Here is a 20,948-nt window from a genome sequence, read left to right as displayed (position 1 = left end):
CCCCTCAAGTATTTTTGGTGGGGCTCGGATAAAATCACGGAGCCCCCCGATATTTGTGGGGGGCTCGGATAACATCACGGAGCCCCCCAATATTTTTGAGGGGCCCGGATATCATTGAACCACCCCCCCAAAAAAAAAATATATATATATATATATATATATATTTCAGCCGGGCTCGGTTATCATGAGCCCCCTCCCCAATATTTTGTTCGTGCTGATGAGTTGAGGGAAGTGTATGCCGGAGATATTGACTTTGTAGCATTAACTCGGCAGAACAAGCCTCCAAGACGTGTGCGACGATGAGAGTAAACCTATCAAATATACATTAAAACAATCTGTGAGATTTTCAACAACAGTCCAATCTATCAGAGATCATTCTCAGAGGTGCACATCCTTCTTCTCATTTACCTTACAATCCCGGTTACAACGGCAACTTGCGAGAGAACATTCTCTGTCTTGAAACGGATCAAAACTTCTCCGATAAGTACAATGACCCAAAGAAATCTCAACCAAAGCTTAATATTACACGAAATCTCGTAAAGATAAACTGAACTTGAAAACTATTGCCCAAACTTTGTTTTCAGGAATACAAGAAGAAAGAATTTTTTGGCACATTTGTCTGAGGCTGCATGAAAAGAAGAAAAGTCTGAAATTTTCGCCGCGATGACATAGACGAGGAACAAAGAATTTATTTTCAGGTGCAAATTAAAGACAAAGACAAAGTGCCACATTTCCGTTTTTAAATATGTCCGATTATAGGCATGTGTGACAATAAAAGTTTTTTTTTTCACGTTCCTGGGGTATTATTTTTTCCAAAGGTGTTAAATGTGTGTTTTGTCATACTTAATAAAATAAACTGAATATCTTATAATTCAACGATTTCTTCAAGTAGGCCTACTTTTATTAATTTCTTCAACTGCTTAAAAGTAAGGCTACAAATGCTTTGTTATTGTAGAGCTGTAGTGTGAACAGGCTACTTAGTAATTCACATGTATAGATTGGTGCACATCATTATGCTTGATCATCCTCTCCTATCTGTTTGTTTTCATTCCTCTGTTAGTCATCCTTTATTTGCTACCTATGATATTTGAATATTCATTATTTCCTTTTATTATATAAATGATCATGTAAATCCCTATATATGCAAAATAAACCATGGAGGTTTAAAGTTGTAAAGCCCATGGCAGTTCAACACACGCAATCATGAAATAAAGGTGTCTTCATCGAAGTGTCTCTGTAAGTTTAGAACCACGCCCTGTGCCTACCCGCTCAGGCCACTCTACATTCAGGGGCGTCGCTAAAGGGGGGGGGGTGTGGGGTTGAAGTCGGTGGTATTTTTTATGTCGGTCGGCCAGCAATTTGTTCCCCTTAAAGCTGTGACTTTTTATCGGACAAAGAAACATTTTTGAAACTTCAGACAATGATTTAGAGTCGGTTCAATGAATCGTCTTCTTTTTCTAATAATTTAATGAAACGTCGAAGCTCCCGGGCTTCGCACGAGAGGGGGAGAAACTGAATTCAGACAATTAGGCTTAAGAGTAGAGAACGGTATACAACAAATTGTTTTCTTTCTATAATAATTTAATGAAACGTCTAAGCCTCCGCGCTTCGTGTGGGATGGGGAAACTGAATTCAGACAAGGATTAAGAGTCGAGAACGGTACAACAAATCGTCTTCTTTTCATAATAATTTAATGGAACGTCTAAGCTACTGCGCTTCGCGCGGGATGCCTTTCACCCATCCCCTCCCCCACCTAGGGAGCGCTTTGCGCACTCTTTAAGTGATTCGCTTGCTCAATACCGCCCATCCCTGAAATAAGATCCTAGCTACGCGCCTGCATTAAAATATATAGCCATGATGCTTACTAAGTTGACGAAATAATTTGTATATTGATGTCGTCGACGACAATGACCATTTGCGCATAACAATTTAGCCTTTGGCCCCGGGTTTATAGGGTTAAATTTGTAGATATTGGAACATTTGATTTTGTCGGTAATTAATTGGTGGCTTGTTTTGTCGGGAATCGTTGACCTCTATCCCCCCCCCCCCCCCCCACTGAAAAAGGACTAGCGACGCCACTGACGACACATCAGGCCTATACTTGCGTTTTGTGAGAGGCTCAAGTATCCGGGCCAGCTATTTATAGTTGAGTAAGTTTTGAAGAAAAACAAAAACGAGTACTCGCTCTCCAATCGTATTGGTTATTGGGGAATTTCGAATGTCATCACATATGTTTTTTTCCTTTTAACATAATAATTGTTTTGCGACTCAATTCAGGCCTGACTAAATATAAACTTTTTCGTAAGGCAACAGACAAGTAATTTAGTCATATACCTGATTAACATTTGAAGATTTCCTACACTAGTGCCTGGCCGTGCGTGTTCCATATTTGAACACTAAGTTGCACCTGAAATTGCAACATGTGCATTATAAGCTCCAAACGCTTTCTTTCAAACAAATACACCAACAAAAAATCCCCAAAGCTTGAATGCATACTATTTCACAAGATGTAATTAAACAATATGAATTATATTAATGATACACTGACATGTACATGCAAATGCATGATAATTTTTGCGCTTCTTGCTCCCAGCAAGATAGTTTCCTTCTACATTTAATTTTGTTGCTGTTATGAGTTTATGAGTTTATATTCATATTTTTGTTATCAAACAAGAATAAATAAATGAATATATAAATACATTTGTACAATGATAATTGCAAATTGATGATAGAAGAACCAATGAAAATCGCAACTGATCTTCCCTAATTACTTTTCTTTTCTTCCTCTTTGTTTTCTGTCCCTTTCTCTCCTCTTTCCCTTTCACTTCCCTTACTTCTCTCTCTCTCTCTCTCTCTCTCTCTCTCTCTCTCTCTCTCTCTCTCTCATTTAAGTTTGCTGAGGGTGGCAGGGGCCCTTCGCCCCCTCCCCCCGATCCACGCGATTTTGGTGGGATTAATCGCAACTGATCTCTGCTTCTTTTCACCCTTTTCTTTTCTTCTTCCTCTTTTGTGTTTCATTTTAGCTCTCCTCTTTCCCTTTCCCTTCTTTCTCTCTTTTTTTGGCGGGGAGGGGGTGGGGTGGGAGGGGAGGGGAGGGGGCAGAGACAAAGGCCTTTCTCCGCGATCCACATCTTGTTTGCAGAAAAATTGCAACTGATATTCCTTCTTTTCTTTTCCTCTTTTGTTTCTTTCCCTTTCCTTCCTTCTCTCTTGTTTGGCGCGGGGGGGGGGGGACAACAGCATGGGCGGCAAGGCCCTTCCGGCCCCAAATCTCCTTCTTTTTGCTTTTTTCTTCTCTTCTTCTTTTTCTCTTATTTCCCTTTCCCTTCTTTTCCTTCCTTCTCTCTCTCTCTCTCTAAGGGGGGGGGGGAGGGGTATAAATCGGGACAAATTGCAACTGATCTCCCTACCTTTCTTCTTCCTCTTTTTTCCCCCTTTCCCTTCCCTTACTCTCTCTCTCTCTCTCTCTCTCTCTCTCTCACACATTTAAGTTTGCTGAGGGAGGCAGGGGCCTTTCGCCCCCTCCCCCCGATCCACACGAATTTGGTGGGATTAATCGCAACTGATCTTTGCTTCTTTTCACCCTTTTCTTTTCTTCTTCCTCTTTTGTGTTCCATTTTAGCTCTCCTCTTTCCCAACTGATAATGATATCCCTTCTTTTCTTTTCTTCTTTTGTTTCTTACCCTTTCCTTCCTTCTCTCTTGTTTTGCGGGGGGGGGGGGGTGAGGCAACAGCATGGGCGGCAAGGCCCTTCCGCCCCCCGATCTCCTTCTTTTCCCCCTTTTTCTTTTCTTCTTCCTTTCCTCTTCTCTCTTCTTTCCCTTTCCCTTCTTTTCCTTCCTTCTCTCTCTCTCTCTTTGTTTGCCAGGGGAGGGCAGGCGAAGGCCTTTCGCCCCCGATCCACACCGCGTGATGGGAAAAATCACAATTGATCTCCCGTACCTTTCTTTTCTTTCCCTTTCCCTTCTCTTCCTTGCTCTCTCTTTTAAGTTTGCTGTAGAAGGGGGGGGGGGACAAGGGCCATTTGCCCTCCCCCCGATCCCCAACTTGTTGGCGGGAAAACTGCAACTGATATCCCCTTCTTTTCTTTCTTTCCCTTTATCTCCTCTTTTCCCTTTTTTCTTTTCCTTCTCTTCCTTCTCTCTTTCTTTTTGCTTGGGGGGGGGGGGGGCAACAACCTGGGAAGCAAAGCCCTTTCGGCGGCTCCCCGATCTCCTTCTTTCCCCTTTTCTTGTCTTCTTCCTTTCCCTTTGTCTCTTCTTTCCCTTTCCTTTATTTTTCCTTCCTTCTTTCTCTCTCTTTCTCTCTCTCTCTCTCTCTCTCTCTCTCTCTCTCTCTCTTTTGCTGAGGGGAGGGGGGAGGGGGTGGCAAAGGCCTTTCGCCCACGATCTCCTTCTTTTCCCCCTTTTCTTTTCTTCTTCCTCTTCTTCCTTTCCCTTACTCTCCGCTTTACCTTCTCTCTCTCTCTCTGACTCTCTCTCTCTCCCTCTCTCTCTTCTTTTTTGTGTTGGCGGTTTGGGGTCAAGACCCTCTCGCCCCGCCCCCCCCCCCCCTCCCCCATGGACCCGCGCCGGGAAGACCTGTAGTGTAGTCCCTAGCTAGCTGGCAAAGCTGAATATGGGTTATCCAGTCGTTTCATTCATTAAGTATAATTATACTTGTATTAGTGGGGGCTGTTAGGGATATTTTGGTGCAGATTCTTCTAAAAGCACCAAATTTGCCCCAGAGGTAGATTATACCATACTATTACGATTTCTGCCGGACGCCAAGAAGGGCGCTCTCTGGGACTGCCATCTTGGGCAAATCCAAAATGGCCACTATCTGAGTTAAAGGTCAAGCGTAGTTCCAAAAGGAAAAGCGCTTGTATGATTATAGTTTATATATTTATAGGGTTTTGGGGGTCAGAGAATCTGATTTTGATGTTCTTTCATTGATTTGAGGTCTCCTTGGGGCTGCCTTACTCGTCATATTGGTCAAATCCAAAATGGCCGCCATCTGAGTTACAGGTCAAGTATAGTTATGAAAGGAAATGGGCTAGTATGATAAAAGTTGATGAATTCATTGGGTTTTCGGGGTCGGATAATCTGATTATGATGTTCTTTTATCCATTAGCGAGTTCGTAATTGCACACTCCGCATGCGCCAAAATCGGGAACGAACTTTTACAAAGATTACATGAACATAAAGAGAGCTGAGAGAGGAAATGTAATTTGTTTTTGTGTGCTGGCCTTTCCTTTGTGAATGATCACATCTGACACATCAGTCACCGAAAATCATTTCTGAATGTCGGAATTGGTTCTTTATAGTAAACTTTACTTGAAATCTGGTCATCGGTAAAGTATTATCGGCATTATCGTGATCCAAGTCCCCAGGGACTCGACTTATGTCTAGACGTTGCATAATGCAATTCGTATTGGTATTTTATTCCATCTCAGAGTGATTATAGACGTTATTTTTTAAGGATAATAAAGATAAAGCTGTCTGGGTTTTTAAATTGATATTTAAATTGCACTGCTCCTACTTCGTGCTTTGTTCACACTCTCCCTGTTCTATAAAGGGTGTTTTCTCTATTTGATCATCAACAGAAGCAAAATGCTAGGCCACGAACTTTTCGAAGCGTGACCAGATTATAAGTATGCTTAAATGGGGGTATTGATGTATGTAGAAAAAACAGGATTAAGATCCCATGCAACGCTTCGAAATTTAAAAGAAGAATAAGAAAAATAAAGTTGAGATTTCACCTTTATGTCTAGACGTTGCACAATGCAATTCGTTTTGGTATTTTAATTCCATTTCAGAGTGATTATTTCTTAAATGAAGTGAAAGGACTCTTGAAAATAAAATAGCCCTTTCAGTTTCATTTCGCACCAGAAAGCACGATCACATCACTCCAGTCATCCGCACCCTACATTGGCTCTTAATTCCCCAACGTATCCAATTCAAGATTCTTCTTCTCACGTTCCACATCATCCATCAACACGCACCATCATACCTGATTGAACTGATCTCACCCAAACAGACTACCGGCATGAACCTTAGATCATCATCCAGACCCCAGCTCGCACTTGGTCCTCGCACCCACAACCGCTATGGTAACAGGGCCTTCTCAGTCTGTGCCCCCACTCTTTGGAACATTCTCCCCGCCCATATCCAGGACTCACCCACCATTGACATTTTCAAAAAGAATCTAAAAACTCATCTATTCCAAAAGCAACCCAAATAACTCTAAAATAAGTTCGAATAAATATTACCATGCCTTCATTATGTCTTTTCAAATTATTACTATTACTGATATAATGTGTTAATTTCCAAGGAATTTACATGTTTTGTTAATTTCTTTAGTAATATTAGTAATGTTTGATCTTCTTGGTAATTTGAGTAATGTCAATTTGTTAAGTTATGATAGAAATATTTGATTTTCTTGTTAATATAAGTAATGATAATTAGTTGTTATGTAGGTAGTATTTTGTTTTCTTGGTAATTTGAGTAATGTTAATTCCATTAGTAATATCGATTTTGTTTGAAGTAATTTTGATTTGTGTACATGTACAGCGCTTTGAAACTTTTGTCACAAGCGCTATATAAATTTGTCATATTATTATTATTATTATTATTTCATTTTAGAAATAAACTCTAATCCATCCTTTGATATTTAAACTGCACTACTCCTACTGTGTGCTTTTTCACACTCTCCCTGATCTATAAAGACTGCTTTCTTTATTTGATCATCAACAGAAGCGAAAGGCTAGGCCACGAACTTTTCGAAGCGTGACCAGATTCCAAGTATGCTTAAATGGGGGCATTAATGTATGTAGAAAAAAAACAGGATTAAGATCCCATGCAACGCTTCGAAATTTAAAAGAAGAATAAGAAAAATAAAGTTGAGATTCAACCTTTATGTCTAGACGTTGCATATGGCAATTCGTTTTGGTATTTTATTCCATCTCAGAGTGATTATAGAAGTTATTTTTTAAGGATAATAAAGATAAAGCTGTCCGGGTTTTTAAAGATAATGCGTCAAAACAAATCGAACAAGCTATTTATTTCTTTATTCATGGTCTGTTTCTACTGTTTATCTATTTTCATTGCCAACCCTCGAAAACGAATTTAGTATGCATTTCACAGAGGAAGTTTGCATAGGAGAACTATATATATATATATATATATATATATATATACAAATTATTTATTGGGCTTATTTTGCTTTCTTAATGGATCCGTACACTATGGCACAGCTTTAGGGGCCTGGAAGAGCCCCTACCAGGGGTTCCAGGGCGGAGCCCTAGGATGCTCTCGAGTTTATTTGACTTTTTAAGAGAAAGTGTCTCTAAGATATAAAGAGAGGTTATTTCTTCAATGAAGTGAAAGGACTCATGAAAATAAAATAGCCCTTTCATTTCATTTTAGAAATAAACTCTAATCCATCCCTTGATATTTAAATTGCACTGCTCCTACTTCGTGCTTTGTTCAATCTCTCCTTGATCTATAAAGGGTGCTTTCTCTATTTGATCATCAACAGAAGCAAAATGCTAGGCCACGAACTTTTCGAAGCGTGACCAGATTCAAAGCATGCTTAAATTAAGATTAAGGATTAAGATCCCATGTAACGCTTCGAAATGTAAAGAAGAATGAGAAAACTAAAGTTGAGATTCGACCGTTATGTCTAGACGTTGCTTAATGCATTTCGTATTGGTATTATCTCCCGTCTGACAGTGATTAGAGACGTTATTTATATGGATAATAAAGATAAAGCTGTCCGGGTCTTTGAATATAATGCTTCAAAACAAATCGAACAAGCTGTTTATTTCTTTATTCATGGTCTGTTTTTACTGTTTATCTTTTTTCCTTGCCAATCCTCGAAAACGAATGTATTATGCATTTCACAGAGGAAAGTTTGCATATTGATGAAACATATGGGCGCAGGCCAAGATTTAAACCCACTCAAGTGTGAATTTGGCGCATCTTCACTCATCTTCTTCAACTAGGAAATGGACTTCATTGTAGCCTTAGGACAGGATGGTGAAATAAAATTGATAAAAGAACATCATAATCAGATTATCCGACCCCGGAAACCCCATGAATTCATCAACTTTTATCATACTGGTCCTTTTCCTTTTGAAACTACGCTTTACCTTTAACTCGGATGGCGGCCATTTTTTATTTGGCCAATATGGCCAGCATGACAGCCCCAAGGAGACCTGCAATATTGATACAAGCAACATCATAATCAGATTCTCTGACCCAGAAAACCCCCTTACTATATAATTTTTTTTATCATTTTAGCTCTTTTCCTTTTGGAACTACTATTGATCTGGAACTATCAAATGGCGGCCATTTTGGATTTGACCAATATTACCAGTATGACCCGAGGAGATCTCAAATCGATGAAAGAATATCATAATCAGATTCTCTGACCCCGAAAACCCCATAAATATATAAACTTTTATCATACTAGCCCATTTTCTTTCGTAACTACACTTGACCTGTAACTATCAGATGGCGGCCATTTTGGATTTGACCAATATGACCAGTATGGCAGCCCCAAGGAGATCTTAAATTGATGAAAGAATATCATAATCAGATTCTCTGACCCCCAAAACCCCATAAATATATAAACTATTATCATACAACCGCTTTTCCGAACTACGCTTGACCTTTAACTCAGATGGCGGCCATTTTGAATTTGCCTAATATGGCATACCCAGAGGGTACCCTTCTTGGCGTCCGGAAGAAATCGTAAAAGTATGGTATAATCTACCTCTGGGGCAAATTTGGTGCTTTTAGAAGAATCTGCACCAAACAACCCCTATTTAGCCCTAACAGCCTCCACTATATTGACTATGTATATGTGTGGACTAGAGTACGGACATTCGGTGCGGCAGGCGGACTATTGGTGCGAGACCTCTTCCGCATGGATTGTCCGTCAGACATTTGAGGCGCACACGGAATGTCCGACACGGACATTCTGCGCGGATAAAATCCGCACCGATCGTCCGCTCTCGATCGATCTCTAATAGTCGGACGATCGGTGCGGGTTACATTCTACGCGGTCACACCGGCCATACGTAAATGGCAGTGACGGTAACGACGAATTAGGAGGAAGGGGTGCATACGTGAACTACAAGCGTATTGGGGATGATCATACTATCATTTTAGAGTGTGCAATCTGGGTCAGAATCCAGCATAATATATTTATAAAAAAAGAGGTTCACATAAAAGCACTCATGATAAAGCCGCGCCCGGCCCCTACAACATCATTTTGGATTTTCAGATGATGGGGCGGGTGGCAGGGGTAGGGGGCAAAGTTCGCCCCACTCTTCAAGTACCCCCCCCCTAAAAGGGCCACTTTTACTTTGTAAAGAAGTGCCCCTTCCCCTTTTTAACTCGGATAAGCGCACATTTCATCAACACATGTGCCCCCTTTCCTATCTGATAAGGGCTATTTAGAAAAATGAGGCCCTTCATAAATAAAAAGTGTCCCTTTTCATCTCTGGTAAATGACCATTTTCATATATATGAAGTTAATTCGTTTCACTTCAGTGCGCTCTTCACCTCCGATAATTGCCCCTATTCGAATCTGAGAGATGCTCATTTTACCTTGAAAAGTACCCCTTCCCCTCCTGATAAGTACTCTTTTCATCTATGATGGGTGCCCATTTTCACCTTTGCTAACTGCCCTTTAATTTTGAATCGTGCCCCTTTTCCTTTCTATATAGGGACCTATCCCCTTTTCATAAATGCCCCTTTTCACCTCTGATAAATCAATTTCTGATGGATGCCTCTTTTCCGTCGACAAATGCCCATTTCCCATACTCATAAGTGCCCTATCTCATTTCTGGTGAGTGCCTCCTTTCAGGTGTAAGAAGTGCCCAGTTTGAACCTTTGATAATTACTCTTTGTACCTTGACACATGCTCCTTTTCTTTTCTAATAAGTGTCTTTATCCCTTTCGATATGTGTCCCCTTAACCTCTCATCATCGGGGGGGGGGGGGGCACGTGCCCCCATAACCTGCTCATCATTAGTCTTGCACCAAATTTAAAGCGACTAAGAGTAATTTCCCCTAAAGCTCGCTTGCTCGCTCGCATTTATAGATGATACAATTATAATTATGTCACTTTAAAACAAATGTTTTTTTAGTCTTCCGTGATGCTTATAACCCCATCATGATCCCCCCCCCCCCTCTTTATAAGATGTAATTTTTTACTCTACGACCTCACAGATCTTACATTTTTTCTCGCTCGCTTTGCTCGCTCGCAAATGAATATTCAGACAATCACACTTAGCCGAAAGTGTGATGCTTAAGCAATAACTTGTATGATATATAAAGAAAAACAAATATTGAAATCGTCCCTGATAATGGGATCACAATGAAAGGGTATATACCAATGTCTAAAAAAATGTATATTTTCGCTTTGAGATTTCGCTTTGTAGGTGCCCTTTTTTGTTGGTGCTTTCCACTTTGGAAATAGCTCCTCCGCCCCTGCTTACGCATTAGCGCCAGCGTTAATTTCACGCTGGCGCGCACAGGGTGTGTGTGTGTGTGTGGGGGGGGGGGGTCCTCTCTAGCTCTGAAGCTGATTTTTTTTTATACCTAGATTCGTGCGATTCGGTTAATACTTTTAGAGGGAGTCTGATGGGTGATGTGCCCCCCTCTGAAGCTGACATTTTTTTGGATTTTTGAAACTGGATTCGTGCGTTTTGGTTAACAATTTTTTGGGGAGTCTGATTTGATTTCAAAACACCTGCAGTTAATGCGTGATGGTGTTGCAGCCTCTCTTTCCCCGAAAATTTAAAAATTACCAATATGCATTTGTTATATCTTATCTCGTATATTTTGGTGACAATTAACACTTTTCACAACATACATAAGCTCAAATTTCCGCTCACTCGCTTCGCTCACTCGCCAAATTATTAAACCAGGAAATAGATATTAGGGCAAGAGGCTTCAGCCCCCACTGATGGAAATGTCAAAAAAAATTGCGCGCGAGCATAACTTGAAAACGGGGAATGTTGATATCGGACAAGAGATGTGACGTGAGCATGTCCCCTTTCCAAAATAATTGTGCCCGTTTGTAGGTACCAATACACTATTAAAGTACAGTGCTTCTAATATGACCTTGTCAGTATTGGTAAGTTTATATAACGGTCTGCGCGAATTTCGAATTTCCGGCCCCCCTATTGGAAAATCCTGGATCCGCGCCTGCGGGGGAAGTGAATATTCATAAATATACATCTCAGCTCTCAATTAACAGGATCACGGGGGACCAATGGTCACCGATTAGGCATTGTTTTCTATATAGAGGGAGCAAGTAGCTACAAGTAGTACAGTGGGCTTTAACTCCTAAAAGTATGCCGTGACTTTAACAAAAAACAGGTTGAAAACGCTGATCTCTTAGACCAAACACTATTGCCCCCCTCCCCCATGACTGAGCCAAAGCTACGCCACTGGTAACACTTAGGTCTATCATTCTATCATTATATGGTAGTTATTGCACCCATATTTTACGACTATCTATGAAATCAAGAAAAAGTAGTCTTCAACACAGATGACTGTTATTTTTTATTTTTTGCTGTGTTGTTTCGTTGTACAAAAAGATACAGGCATATCAATTACTAGAGTTTGAACAAAAACGTATTTGAAAGTATTTTGTCGACATCATTATGACTCACATATTTACAAAGTATTTCATCAATCGTTTTCGTTTTTTTTTTCTCAATTGAGTTACGTGTTAAATGCAATACTTGTATATTACAATATCTTGTTTAATATCTTGTTTTTATCTCGTTTATGGTACAGCTTTTTTATTTGGATTACTAGCGATTGGGGTTGCATTTCTTGCCATGGTGATGGGAGATCAAGTACTCGAGGTAATACTTTACTACCTTACTACGATTTTATCCGCAATATTATGAATATTATGTACTTAAAGGTACTACGTCCCATTTGCAAGCCAAAAAATAAATTATAGGTTAAATTCCAACGGCATTTGAAAGATATAATACTAATTTAAAACTCCCTTCAAAACGAAAGGGCTTGGAAATGTCTTTTTGTGGTGAAATAACGGTCATTTTTGTCGAATCGAATTTAGGGATTGCAGTCCGTTTATCAAATAGTTTGATTTTCATACCCTTTTACCGAATGGTATACGCTTTGTGCTGCGCAAAGATTCAATCATTTTAATTTTGGCCAAATTTGTATTCATTTTTATTTTTATTTATACAGGGTAGCATTGTCAGTTACAAAGTGACCCTGCTGGCCTACACAATCATATGATTAAAGATTAATTGCTAAGTTCTATATACACGTACCCAATACTAATTTAAGTAGTGAAGTCGAAATGTATATCATTCTTGATATCAAATCACTTACAGGTAGTTTCAAAGCAAGAAATTAATTTCTATCCTATTTTTAAACAGAGCAAGTCGTAGTTAGCACAAGGTAAAAATGAGTCGAAATCGTGATTTCAATTGATAGTTTGAACACTGTGAGGTTCCATGTTGTGCTTTTTTTTTCTAATCCGTTAAAAAGTGATGGATGTCGCCATTTTAAAACGTTTCATTTCACGGCATGCAATTATGGCCACATAATGGAAATGTATTCACTATAAACAGGTCCAATGACGAATACTACACTTTAAAAATACTTGAGAGATAGACTCTGCATCTCAGGCGTAGGGGCGCAGTTAAGAGGGATAGGGGGCCGGCTTATTATATTAATTTTCTAGTTTTTAATTTTTGCGAGCGTGTCAAACGAACAACAAATAAATTGACGCATAACTGTTATTTCATCTTTCAAATATACAAGATAAGGTATGAATATTAGAAGTATACCATTTCGTTGCAAATTTATGATATGGCGATTGCCCAAATACTGGCAGTCTCAAAATCCGTAGAGGGCTGCAGCCCCTTCGGCCCCCACCCAACACACTCATACACCACCACTACCCCCACCACCACAACCACCACCACCACCACCACCACCACCATCACCACCACCTGCATACGGCCATTCACTGAATTCAATCCATATACAACAACGCATGGATATGGTTGTACAGTAGTGATTTGTTTTAAAAAAATTATTTCCTGTGATTTCTTGTATATTTAGATGGGTTTGTCTATTTATGGTATCACCTACGGGGCTGTCGTCGCGACGTTCACTCTTGGATTTTGTTGCCCAAGGATTAATTACAAAGTAAGTAATCCTTTCTTTATTAAAAAATAAGTATTCGACAAACAACTTCAAAGGCCTCTTAAACCACACTGCAGAGTGCAGTGACCCCCACCCCTCGATTGATTGATTGATTTTTATTCGACAAGCTTCCAACATACAACAATATACAATAATAACAGATCGAAAATAAGTCAGCTTGAACAGGATAACCCACGAAAGCTCGAGAGTGGGGTCCCTTACAGACATGTATAAAATTAATAAATTAAAATAGTAATATTTACAGACCGATAAGAAAATTAAAAGAACTACTTATTAAAGATAATAATAATAATAACAACATTAAACTGATGATAGAAATGATATTAAGTACAAGAAGAAAAAGAAGAAGGAGAAGAAGAAAAAGAGGAGAAGGAAGAAGAGGAAAATAATGATGAATTTGTAGAATTTCTATAACGTACGAAAAAATAAGTATATACAACATGAAAAAGTATGAACCGACAGAAGAATACAAAATTTCAATCATATAACATGTCATTCACTTCTCTTCTCCGACTGTCAAGTATTGGGTATTCCTTTAATTTCCTCATAGTTTCCTATTTCTTTTACACCATTGGGAAGGGAATTCCAATGTTTTATGGCATTGTAAAAAAACGAATTTCCAATACTACCTACTCTTTCTGGTAAGTTAAAGTTGAATCGGCTATTTCTTGTATTATAATCATATACGTCAGTAACAAGATCGAAGTTGGATCAAATATAAAGATTCGAGCTAGTATGATATATTTTATGCACGTGATGCAATACGAGTTGTTTTGATCTTTAGTCGACTTCAAGAAAACCAGCTTTAGAAAGTTCGCTGTAGCCAACAATATACATGAGTATATTGAATATATTAAATAAACATGAGTTCTTGGAACAGAACAGTTGATAAATCTCACCATTTTGTTCTGTATAATCTTCAACTTCTTTTGATCTGACTTGTTTATGTTACTTTACCATGCAGGGTTAGCATAGTCAAATAAACATTGAATAAGAGCAAAACAGAGTGTACGTCTTGCTTTTAAATCCATACAACTTTGATATCTGTACAAAAATTTCAGACGAGAATTTGCTTTTTTTACAACTGATTCTACTAAAGATGAAAATGAAATTGCGCTACCCAACTCAATGCCTAAATAATTCACATACTCTTTTCTCTTGATTGCTTGATTATTGTGTGTCACTTTGAATTCAAATGACTTTTTAGAACTACTTTTAGAACAAAATAAAATGCTTTCTGTTTTTCCCAAGTGTAAAGAAAGCTTATTATCAGTCATCCAATCGACACACGTAGACAGCTGTTCACTGAGCTTTTCCTCAATATATTTAGGATCAGGATTTGAATAGAGTAGTACGCTGTCATCTGCGTACAATAATAGTTTGAAGTCTTTTATACAAATACACATATCATTTATATAACTTGAAAATAGAATTGGGCCTAAAATACTTCCCTGAGGAACACCGCATGTTATAGGCATTAGTTTGGAACGAATATCATGAATGGCCACTACTTGGTGTCGATTAGATAAATAGGATCTGAACCAATCTAAACTTGCCTTATCAAAACCCATTAGTTGTAACTTCTTCAATAAGACGCAATGATTAACTGAATCAAAAGCTTTTTGCAGATCAAGGAGCACCATACCAACAAAGCGCCCTTGGGAAGTTTCTCTCCGCAAATAATCAGTCAAATGAATTAGACAAGTTTCAGTCGAATATTCATGTCGAAAACCAGATTGAAATTCATAAATTATATCATTTTCTTAGAAGTATCTTTCAATTTGAACACAGACCGATTTTATAGAATCTTTGATGCTACGCTTAAAACACTAATGGGTCTATAGTTGCTAACATCAGTTTTATCTTTCTTTTTATAAAGTGGAGTCACTTTTGCTATTTTCATATCCTCTGGAAAAGTACTCGTCAAGATAGATAGGTTCATTAAGTAACTTAGAGGCTTAAATAAAACCTTCGCACCATCTTTTAGAAATTTAGCTGGAATCAAGTCTAACCCAGTACTTTTTGATACATTCAACTTACGTAACTCTTTGAAAACAAATTGTTCACTGATTGGTAATAACTCGAAGGTGTTTTCACGTACACCTTTTCTTTCGTAAAACTCACGAATACAATCATTGTCTGCGCTGAAAAAGTCTTTGGAAGGGGGGAGTTTGTCTACTAATTTGGCAGCCACATTTGTGAAATGAGAATTGAATTCATCAGCGATGTCCATCTTATCATGACATAATTCCCCATCAATTTTAATGACAGATTCTTGTTCTTTTCGCTTCTTATTTTTCAATCCCAAGCTTTTTAGATTCTGCCAAAGTTTTTTCGAATCTTGTTTATTTTCTTCTATCTTGTTTTGTAAGTAATCGAGTTTAGCCTTTTCACCTCTCTTTGGACCATATTTCTTAATTCTCTGTATTCTCAAATGGTGATGGGGCAGCGAGAGAGAGAGAGAGAGAGAGGAATTAACTTTCATATAAACTATGCCATGTCGTATCCGTCACCAAGTAAGTAAGTAAGTAACCAAGTAAAAAGAGAACCTTGGTATTAAACGCCACTGGCATAATTTTGTGTATGAAGTCGGAAGTTTTCAACTTACACACTTTTAAAGACACATATTTTACATATTTTTTGTTTACTTCTGCTGGCAAAATCAACATAAACAGGTCAATTTACAAAATGAAATACACTCCCTTGGAAGAGTCGAGTTAATTCCATTGGATAAAGTTGACTATTATAGTACTGTATCATGAGATAGCCGAGACTCCAAAAAGAATGTGACGAAATTACGTTATTATCAGCCTGCAAGTGGAAACGCAACGTTCTTCTGCCCTTTCGCCCACGGGTAGCCCGAGCCGTTCGCATAAATAGCTGGTTATAAATGAATGAATTAATCAATAATTTATCTCGACTCTGACTGCAAATCTATGAATCAATGAAGGGTTGTTCTGCTTTGATAAAAATATGTCTGATTATTTTGAAGCGCCCTTGACCAAACCAGGTACAGAAAATGAGGGGATTTAATAACATTCTCTCTCTCTCTCTCTTTCTCTCTCTCTCCTTTCCTCTCTCCCCTCCCTCTCTCTCTCTCTCTCTCTCTCTCTCTCCCTCCCTCTCTATCTCCCACTCTCTCAATCTCTCATTTTGTCCGGCCGTTTGCCCCTCTTTAGCCCATTTCCCCTTGTCCTGAAGAAAAAAATTGTATCTTGGGCCTCTGGTCAAATACATGTTATCTAATTTATTCTTAATATTTTCTTTGTTGACATTTAAGGGTGTTTTGCTCGGAACCATAGTGAGCATAAGCACAATGACGTGGCTGAAAGTTGGAAAGATGTTCGCAGATAACATTCGATCGGATGTTCTACCTCTTTCTGTCGAAGGCTGTGTTGGTGAGCAGAACTCAACCAACTTGACCTATTATACAACCATGGTAACCGAAATCGGGACATGGACATCTTTCACGGAATCGCCCCTCAACGAGACAGTGACTGATGAAAGGTACAGTTCTTTGTGTCGCTAAATCGAACACTTTGGAACACACTTAGGCCTAACCATGAGGTTACTTGTATTATGTTTCAAGTCCATTTTCATCTACATGCTGTTGTTTTGTATTTATGTTTGTAACTGAGTCAGAGTGATATTTTGTGGGGACAGTGGTAGCCAGGCGCAGTTCCATGGGAGCCGAGCGGGCCTTGCCCCCCCCCCCCTCAATGGCAAAAAAAAAAGACAGGCCAAATCAGTTTTTAAAAAAGAATATTATGACCCGAAATTTAACTTTTTTTTGGTTGCTCAAGGGGGGGATGTTGAGCGAAATATCAGCCGGCGTGATTTTCAAATTACCGGGGACACAAAAGAAAAAGACAAACTAGTGCTCATTAACACTATTGATGTTAATTCAGAACATTCGACTGAATCCCTTTGTGCTACTTTTGCTGTATAGAGTAGCTCTTTAGAAAGAAAACAATAGGAATACTTATATAAGAGAAGAAAAGATCGAAGCAGACCGTGAGAAACACTCACAAAGAAGAAACCGGCTCGAGGTCACTTTAAGTTCTCTATTGTATTGCATTTGCCTGTACAAATCATGTAATCGGTCATTTTCTTGTTCACTATTGCAAAATGTGATGCACAAGGCTATTGAGACTGCAATCGGTCCTTTCCTGATGAGAGTTGTGAATTGCTTGAATTCATTAACAACTCCTGGTAAATAATACGTGGACATGTATAATGTTTTATTATACGTTATGGGTTGATACATTTTATATGATTTTAATATTTCCACCTGTATGATACATTATGTTTTTCTTATCTATTTCCTATCTATTTGTTTTAAATGTATTTAAAGTATGCCCTTTCAATAAACCTCTGTATAAAATTATGCCATCTGTGACAAATTACAAAATATAAAGAAAAAAAATATTTCGAAAAAAGGGTTTTCACATGAAAAAAAATAACGGTGATGAAAAAAAGAACAATCCTATCCTTTAATAGAAAAGCATTTCAGATTTTCAATCACCTGTCTTTACTATTAAATTGTCTTGTTGTTCTAGAACGGGGCTAGAAAACTTCTACTCGTTGTCTTATCACTTGTATGGCCCCTTAGGATTCCTCATCACAATAGCAGTAGCTTTCATAGTTAGTGCTATTACAGGTTAGTATCAGATTTTATATCATTTTACTGTTAGGCATCCATGCAGTTAGATTATTCATTGACATTGCTTTGATGACAAGCAAAATCATGATGAATTTTCAAAACAACGATTTCGAACAATATCAAATCCTTTAAAACGTAGATCTTTTGAAAAGGAAGAAAATACACACGAAAAAATACATGGCATTTAATACATAAAAAGTATGAGAAAAAGAAATCTTCTTTTGACTAAGCGAGCTTTCTCGTGCATGCGCACAACTTTCTTTTGCGTTGTAACGTTTTAATTAAGATAGTAGGAGAAGATAAGGCTGTGTTATATTTAGATATTGCCAATTTCTATTTAAACAAAATTCTTTTACATGCAAACCGATGTTTGAAATATCACACTTCAAAATATCACAAACTTTACGTCTATCTTGTTTTATCATATTAATTACACGTACATTAAAATTAAACTCTCATAGATGAACGGAGGGGTTACCAAAATTCATGATATAGTGTAGTAGCATTGTCTAAATTGGATTAATGGTTAACATTACTGTTTTCTTTGCTTATGATTATCGAACAGAATACGTAATAATTCCATCGTTTTTAATAATCCAATGTTTATTTTATTTCCTTTTGTATATCACAACTATTCAGGTTTTAATGATCCAGATACGATAGACAAACGATTACTGATTAACGTCGGAGATGCTTTCTGTTGCTGTCTCCCTACAAAGTGGCAGAAAAAGCTCAATATTGCAAATGGCGTAATTGATGACGAATATCCAGGTGCTAAGGTGAGTGCCCTTTGTCTATATTAAAAAGCACGATTGACATGACTTTATATCGACGTATTTTATAAAGAAATGCAAAAGTTTTGTAACGTACATGTAGTTCTAATGTTTCTTAATGTACGACCATAAACCAAGAAGCCATTTTCATAGTTGCACAATTGCTTTAATTCATCAACATTACTTATCAATTAATGATAACATTAGAAGTAGGTGCAAGCTATAGAATACCATTATATATTTTATGACAATTAATTGATAATAATTAATTTGTATAACCTGTGTGTTTTCTCATTACTGTAGACTCTCCAACCTGTCAACGGAACGGCGTACGCGAAAATTCCGGTAGATTTGGCGCCAAATCAGTCGCCGGAGAGTGAGCACTTTTTGCCTCAGCCCCAGTACTTTGACTATCCACAGAAACCCGTCACAGTTGAATCAAGGACAACCACAGTATAGAGAGATCAATGGTAGCAAGTACAATGACATTTTCATGAGGAGTGAAAACTTCTTTTGACATTGTTTATCGCTATCAAGTGTAAGGAATTTCCGACGAAGATTTGGTATCCTTTGGAATCCTTGTGTTTTAAGATGGAATCCAAGTATCTTGAGTTACTTTCTGATACCCAATTTAGTTTTTGCTATGGCAGTAGCTGTATTTTCAGGCTCTGTTTTTCCCGATTCATATCACATGAGTTTTTGTAATATTGGTTTGACATTTCATCAAAATAACTTAATATTTTCAGTGCACTCAAAATGGTCTCAATTGCGTGTTGTAGTAGTTTACTATTTTTTTCCTTGTAGATACAACCTAATGAAATCGTTGGAATGTCTAATCAAAATTCCTAATATTTCGCTAAGAAGTAAAACAAAAAAGGTAGGGCATAACGGATCTCCTTGACAACACCCTCGTCCCATAGTAAATCTCTCTTTGCAAAATACATTTACTGTGACACAAAAAGATGTATTTTTATCAAATAGATGAATCCATTTGTTTTTCAGTGGTGGCTCAAAATGAAAAAAAGCAAGGACATTGAATAGAAACTTGTGAGGTATACAATCGAAGGCCTTCTCAAAATCAATCATCAACAACATGCCTGGTATGTCATTAAGTGCGGGGTATAATAATATATCATAAAATAAACGAATATTTTCCTCAATAAAACGGCCTTTCTAAAATCCCTTTTGATTCTTATGTGTCAAGAAGGGCAAACATGCTTTAATCGATTAGCTTTAAATATATGCACCATGATGCTATTTATGTATGTAACATTTAAAAGTGAAATAGGACGCCAATTTTGTAATAAATGGCTTGTTTCCTTTAGGAATTAATGTGATTATTCCTAATTTTTGTGACTGCGACAGTTCTTCTATAAAAGAAGCGAACTGAAGTTCAAAGGTCTGATCATGAACGTTTTAAGATATTGCCAAAAGAAACGAAATAATTCAACGGTGAAGCCATTTCGCCCAGGGGATTTATCATTTTTCGTACCTTTTAGCATTAAATAAATCTTACTTTCACACAAAAGACCTTTTAATAAATGGTACAATTCTGGAGTTAAATAAATAATGTGTTAATGTGTTTATATCTACCTCTTCAGTGTCTTTCGTCTTATATAAGTTTGAATAAAATGTAAAGACTTCGTTTGATATACCATCTTTTCTACGAATAAACATTTCCATTATCTGTTGACAATTACCATATTTCTTTATTTATACTTTATTCTATTTTTCGAAGTTTGAAAAAAGTTCGATGACCTTTCTCCATTTTATTGTTTGGATCTCAAGATAATTCCATCACTTACTTTTAAGCGATAGGTTTCAAGTTGTGTCTTTTTATCATTTAATTCTTTTAGAAGTGCAGTCTCATCATCAAATGTTACTAGTCTTTGTTCCAGTACTTCGATATTTCTTTCTATGTAGTTCCTATTCCCGACTGATGTTTTGTTTCTTGATGAACAAGCCATATGATAATTATAGATTCACCCTATAATAACATTATCAAAGTTTCTAAAAATAAATTAGTCATTTAATAGAAAATTCACAATTTCCAACTATGTTATCATTTTCATCGAACTCTACCTCATCTTTTGCATAATATTTAATTATCTCTTTTATAGTTTTTATAATTTTTGTCACAAACTTTTCATCTTTTAGTAAAGAATTATTAAATTTCAAAATGCCATGCAGGACCCCGTTTAATTGTATTTAAAGGCAAGCTAAGAAAAACTAATCAGTGATCTGTTCGTTAAAGGTAATACAAAGTTTTGGGAATTTTTTAAAATTGGCTGGATAATGA

The 20,948-nt window shown here is 37.6% G+C and overlaps 1 protein-coding gene across 1 annotated transcript in view; it reads left to right on the top strand.

Moving 5' to 3' along the window:
- Positions 1-20,353, top strand: part of LOC575900 (sodium-coupled monocarboxylate transporter 2) — a 37,376-nt gene extending 17,023 nt beyond the window's left edge. The window contains exons 9-14 of the mRNA XM_030999653.1: positions 11,798-11,868; positions 13,109-13,195; positions 16,494-16,720; positions 17,773-17,873; positions 18,516-18,655; positions 18,953-20,353. Of these exons, the coding sequence (XP_030855513.1) occupies positions 11,798-11,868; positions 13,109-13,195; positions 16,494-16,720; positions 17,773-17,873; positions 18,516-18,655; positions 18,953-19,108 (782 nt within the window). The 3' untranslated portion in view covers positions 19,109-20,353. The remainder of the gene's footprint in view (positions 1-11,797; positions 11,869-13,108; positions 13,196-16,493; positions 16,721-17,772; positions 17,874-18,515; positions 18,656-18,952) is intronic.
- Positions 20,354-20,948: the final 595 nt, after the last annotated feature.

Source organism: Strongylocentrotus purpuratus, unplaced genomic scaffold, assembly GCF_000002235.5.
Source record: "Strongylocentrotus purpuratus isolate Spur 01 unplaced genomic scaffold, Spur_5.0 spur5_scaffold_5, whole genome shotgun sequence".
Lineage (NCBI taxonomy): Eukaryota > Metazoa > Echinodermata > Echinoidea > Camarodonta > Strongylocentrotidae > Strongylocentrotus > Strongylocentrotus purpuratus.
The sequence above is the reverse complement of the archived record's forward strand: the minus strand, read 5'-3'. Positions and strand labels throughout refer to the sequence as shown.